Source organism: Microchirus variegatus (genome assembly GCF_963457635.1).
Source record: "Microchirus variegatus genome assembly, chromosome: 2".
Classification (NCBI taxonomy): Eukaryota; Metazoa; Chordata; class Actinopteri; order Pleuronectiformes; family Soleidae; genus Microchirus; species Microchirus variegatus.
Genome location: NC_139803.1, coordinates 29,954,377 through 29,960,446, shown reverse-complemented (window position 1 = coordinate 29,960,446; position 6,070 = coordinate 29,954,377). Strand labels below are relative to the sequence as shown.

General features: G+C 44.2%; 1 protein-coding gene across 1 annotated transcript; it reads right to left on the bottom strand.

The window, feature by feature from the left end:
* Positions 1 to 1,715: 1,715 nt before the first annotated feature.
* marcksb (myristoylated alanine-rich protein kinase C substrate b) lies at positions 1,716 to 3,312 on the bottom strand (the record flags this gene model as incomplete). The annotated part of the gene is made up of 2 exons (XM_083910728.1): positions 3,185 to 3,312; positions 1,716 to 2,309 (listed from the first exon to the last, which is right to left on the bottom strand). Exons 1-2 carry the CDS (start codon positions 3,278 to 3,280, stop codon positions 1,716 to 1,718), a joined length of 690 nt encoding a protein of 229 aa, XP_083766854.1. The 5' UTR covers positions 3,281 to 3,312.
* Positions 3,313 to 6,070: the final 2,758 nt, after the last annotated feature.

Genomic DNA, 6,070 nt, shown 5'->3' with positions numbered 1-6,070 from the left:
TATCTGCATTAAATCCCTCAACAACCTGACCAAGATGGAAGAGCAGACCAGGAAGCAGAAATAGAAAGATGATGTGTTAAACACACCCTGCCTGTGGCTCCAAAGCTGCAGAACACAGGGTTAAGCTGAGTACAGGGGAAATAGATGGGTGGAAATGAGCTGGGCGGCCTAAAAACATACACATTTGCTGCAATCTCTGCGACTCTTAAAAAGACTCTGGTGGTTTCATGGAGGACGACGGCGGGCGCAGGCGTCGGTGAGGTTGGACGCAGCAGCTGTTGGCCGTGCATACCAGAGCACTAGACAGCGTAAAAATGTTTGTCGCAAACACTGTCATTTATGGTGAAAAACCCAGCAGCTCGGTGATTGACTCGTATACAACTCACTCCCAAATCTCATCACATAATTACGCTGTGGTTCCTAAAAATACTGCAGGGCAGCAGAGTACAACTCACTCTGTGTCACTGCGAATTGTGATGGAGTTTAGAATCTGGCTTTAAATTACTTCTTATGTGAAACTTTTCCTAAATATTGTATATATTCTGTTCATTATATTTCAGTTTCCCTCCAAACTACATGTGAGGTGTTAAATTCTCCATTTAAAATCTGCTCTGCATGTCTTTTTTTCTTCATTTCAGCAGTGCACCACATGATGGCGCCAGAAAGCAACGTATCAAGAGGTGCATGCGTTTGCCTGAAGTCTTCCTCCTCCTGAAGCTGGTGATATTTAGGTAAATTATTGTTTATTCACAAATGAGTTCAGAGTGCCACACTTCATTCCTTTATTCATCAGTGCTCACAGAAAACAAACTTGGCAGGCAATGTCACATTTTCAAATTGAATAAGGCCAAGAAGCCTCGTTATATACAAAAGAAAGATGCCGGTTTTTTTGTGCCCGCTGACCCGTCAATGTTTGTGCTTTTGAGCAAAGATGGTCGTTTGTGAGTGGTGTTGTAGTCATCACAGCTCGATGCAAAAAAATCTGCTTAAAACATCTCCCAATTTTATTCAATCTTACAAATGGTGAAAAACAAGGAAAAAACTTCATTTACAATGGGTAATCTGTTAAAAACTTCAGTCATTTTTAGGTACATCTCAGTCATAAAACCAGTAATATCAAAGTCTATACAACGTGCATTACTACAGAGTCTTGAAATGGTGGCATCTAATGAAAAGGTGATCAGCGTCTATCGTTTAACACAGTTCACTAAATCTAGTTTAGTCAGGGATGGTTGTGTCCACAGGAGCGTTGAGCTTTAAGAGTTGTAAACAACTGTGCACTGCAAAGACAACATGTAAGACTTGGTTCAGGGAGTTCCCTTTAAAAAGATCACAACGTGTCAAATATTGCAGAGACAGCTTTAGCTGCTACATCCAATTGCCCAGCACCAAATACTTAAAGATTAAATAGGTCAAATTCAGCAACGTGTCAACAACACAGTCATGGTTTCATGTAGAAAAAAAACATTCACGCCCACATTCACACTTTCACGCTCACCCACACCACAAATGCAAGCGCCACGGGCAGTGAAGAAGCAGCACCTCCTGTCCCTCACTGCCACAGACGCTGCAGTCATTATGGGATGGGATGATTTCAGAAGAGTAAACAAAAACACCAACAAAACAAAAAAAAAATCCCTGGTTTTAGACAAGTCCTCTCATTCCTTCACACAGGCTCCTTCGTCTCCTTCATTCCGGTGTCATGTTCAGCAGGATTACTCGGCAGTGGCGTCGGCGGCTGTGGCCTCAGGACTGGCTGCCGTTTCTGGTTCAGCGGGTGAAGCTTCAGCTGGTTTCTCCTCTTCTCCTGCTGCTGCTGCTCCTTCTTCTGCCTTCACTTCCTCTTCAGCCTTTGGCTCCTCAGCTACAGCTGCCTCCTTTGCCTCCTCCTCACCAGCCTCAGCTGGCTTGGTCTCCTCTGCAGCTGCCTCCTCTGATGCCGCCTTCTCTCCCTCGGCTGGTTCTGCCGCCGCCTCCGCTGCTGCTGCTCCATCCTCTGCTGCCTCCTCAGACTCCTTCTTGGTCTTCTTGAAGGAGAAGCCGCTGAGCTTGAAGGAGGGCTTCTTGAAGGAGAAACGCTTTTTCTTCTGCTTGCCATCCTCGCTGGCAGACGGAGTGCCCTCCTCCGGCTTGGCAGCAGCGTCGCCGTTTGTCTCCTTCTCTCCGTTGGCCTCGGCAGCCTCTACTTTCTCACCTTCTTCTTTTGGTGCCTCCTCAGTGGGAGTGCTGCCGTTGGCCTGCACCTCAGCCTTGTTGGCCTCCTCTGTAGCTGGAGAAGCATCCCCGTTGGTCTTGGCATGGCCATTTTCCTGTAAGTGAATATAAATTGTAATTCCGTCATCACCATGGTATTTATTTAAACCTTAAAACCACATGAAAATGCGGATCTGGCGCGCTTAAAGTCAATAAAATGCACTGACTAATATTAACCAATAGGAAAATGGCCCCAAAACTGCAGCAACATCTGTTACCAGGAGAGTGACGACAGATCTGTACATTCACTTAAACTGCAGTACCGCCGGGATCCAGTAGGTGGCGTCCAACGTGGTGGAAACAGGGATTTTGCATAATAATGTTCCATCTTCTAAAATCAGATATGATCAAATTAGATGTTCTTTTTATTACTAGTTTAAAAAAAATTAAATCCTGCAGTTGACTATCAATGCAGTTTGGGATTATTTCTGGATTAGGTGGATTGTGTGTGCAGAAAACATGGCTTCTTTCTTGAACCTGGCAACAAAGGCGTGGTGTCGTTTTTTAGGAAGGAGAAAAAAGGCCCTGTTGCAGAGAGAGTGGATTCCAGCCTGCAGCTGCACACATTTACATGCGATGAATTATCATTTATCAGCAAAATAAAACTCAACTAATAACAGAGCAGCTGTGGTGGATTTTATGTGAATTTTTTTTTAATTTGAAATAACCTGTGATAAAGAGTCAGATTATTATGGGATGCGCATTTGTTGCATATTCAGACGATGTTTCACGGAATATAAATGGAATGAATGAGCAGTTGTGCAGAAAGAGCGTGGATGTTCGAAACAAAGCAGTCGCCGGTGAAAATGGATCCTGCATGTGCTCACTTTCCCTGAACGCCGGTGCGCGTGTGGATGGAACGCGCCATTGACGCAACACATCGCTGCATTGTAACAAAAAAAGGAAATGTGTGTGGCCGTGATTTTTTTACCTGTCCGTTAGTCTTCGCTGCAACAGCCGCGCCTTCTGCGGCTTTTTCCACCGCGGCTTCCTCCTGCCCGGCGGTTTTGGAGATTTGTGCTCCCATGCTTTTTTGGCCCAACAAAGGAACCTGACCGACGAATGAATGAACAAAGACCGCAGCGCTTTTCCTCTGCCCCAAAAAAAGTCAGACGCCGACACCTCCTTCTCCAACCGAAGCCGAGGACTCAGCCCGAAACCAGAGTGACCGCAGTGAGAGAGCTGGCGCAAACAAATGTGGCGAGCGTGCAAAAGAGAAGCGAGAATTCTTCCCCAAAATTTTTTTTCCCTCGAGCTGAGTTTGTAAATGGAGAAATTGGCCCAGGCGCAAATGAGATGCGGAGTACAACGCCCCAGTCCGCTGATGAATGGGCACCGGGGCCGTGACGTCACATGCTGCTCCGTCTCCACCAATCACAAGTCTGGAATCCACAGAGCAAAGGGGGGGTGAGGAGGGGCAGGAGGGGGAGGAGGGGAGGGCGGATGGTGGACATGGACAATGGGAGAGAGACAACAACATGGCCTCAACTTGTGTTTTATATCCACGTTACAACAATGCGCAAAGTTGATGTTCTCCTCTGCAGCTTCAGCACAGACTGTGGTTTAATCTCACTGTAGAAACACTGAGCCACACAATAGCTATAGATGATATAATGTCAGGATTTACAAAGTTGATTCTAGTCATTTACAAACATTCAGTACATTTTATATCAAGCCCAACTCTGCTAAAATGGTCCTTCCTGCACTGAAGTAAACAGTGAACAATGTTTCTGTGGAGGTCCAGATGAGCTCATATTATAACAGAAATGATTTTTCCATTGTCCACTTCCATGTGTCTTGTGTGGTTTCCTCTGCTGTGTTTCAGTAGAACAGACACACACACACACACAGGCCTTTGGTCACATATATCTGAGCCAATAATGTGCTGTATATGCAATAATCCAGTCCACATTTCATTATTTTACTGGTGTGGTAACTTGATAAGTGTGGTACTCATCAGTGAGTCAGTGGGGAAAAAAGACAGCAAAGACATAACATATTAACTCTGAGGTACACTGAGGTAAAGTGTGTGTTTTTGTACATCTTTATCTTAGTCTATCAGTTCTCTTTTAATCCTAACCTAAACTAAAGTAGATTTACCTGAACCCTGATTTCCTTTTTAGTTCATAAAAGCTTCACAGTGTCCGGAATATGTATTCATGCCCTGATTTCACAGAGTAAATCTTCCAAATATATTATTTTAGTTTTTCTTCTTATTTGCACACCCTCCTGTTTCCAAATATCAGTGCATTAAAGTCGACTGTGTTCCCATGCAGCACCAACACAGCAGTGATAATGTGAAGAAGCAGCGCTCAGCTGCTCTGGTGTTATATCACCGCGCAGCCTCCTGACAAATGTCCTGCTCAGTAAAACAGACGTCTCCTGTGTCCAGAAGCCCCTGCGTCCACATCGTCCCCTCATCCCTCTTCTTGCATAATAGTGTCTTGTCTCCTTGTTGCAGCTGGAGCTTCCCAGTGACCCAGATATAATCAGAGTTTATGCTCCTTTTTTTCCTGCTGCTCCCTCCTCCTCCTCCTCCTCCTCCTGACAGCCTGCAGTGCTCTGACTCCACCACCAGCCGCAAGTCTCCTCTCTCTGCCATCACTGCATGACCCACATCGCCATGGTAACCGGTCCAAAATGGCCCCGAGGAAGATAAGGCAGAACATCGACGGCTCAGCAATCATGACTCCTGATTCAGGAGAAGCACGGTGAGAGTAAAAAAGTAGACGCAGCACACACAACAGTTTGAGGATTAGGATCATAACTAGGCCACGCTCATTGTTGTGATTTTCTGATCACATGCAAAGCTGTGATTATTATTATGATAAGTGGACACCATGAGATCCTGGCATTCCTCTGACATAAAGACACAGTTATAATATTCATGATTTATAACAATTTAACCCCCTTTTTTTGTTTATTAATTTCCTCTTTAGCAACAACTCAAGTCAGTTATTACGGTAATTTCACTCATTGCTATTTGCAGGAAGCTGGCAAATCAGCGTCTTTGTCACCATAGTTTCAATTTTTTGGCCTTTTCTATTTTTGGACATTGAGACTCAAACACGTTATTTAACACGCACAATCTGGTGTTCATGTACATCTACAGTGTTTTTTTCATTTCACATGGTTAATACATGCACTACATTGTAAATAACTGCCAGATATTGAAAGTTATTCTGGAAAAATGTGCAAAAGCACTCACTCAAAGGAAATTTTCTGGCCCTTTTATGGTGAAAACAAGCAAAACAATGCGATATACCAGTCAAGTATTCCACAGACATTAAGTGACACAGCATTTACGCGAACGCTTAACATTTGGCTCTTTATCACTAATATATCTCAGTCTGAGCTTCAGCTCAAAGATGTAAACACCAGCATATTGTAATTCAGCCTCTGTCATCTTCATGTCTTTTAAACACTGGCAATCCTCTAAATCAGGGGTCACCAACGTGGTGCCCGCGGGCACCTGGTAGCCCGCAGGCAGCCAATACGGTGCCCGCGGGCTCACTTCACTTCACCTCACTTGCATGTATCCGTATGATCGCTCAGTAAAATATCTTTGATATTGTTTATAAAAACTGGTAATCGTTAGGAGTAAGCACTGGAATTAATGTGTATGCAGTTGAATGCATAATATTAATCATTTAAATGGTAAACAAACAAAAAAATATTATATGGTAGCCCTCCATATTATTTTTTACCCTTAAGGTAGCTCTCTGTCTCAAAAAGGTTGGTGACCCCTGCTCTAAATGAGCTGCTGTCCCCCTTTGCTCTTAGAGCTCTTTCAGCAAAAGCTGCAGGAGTGAATATG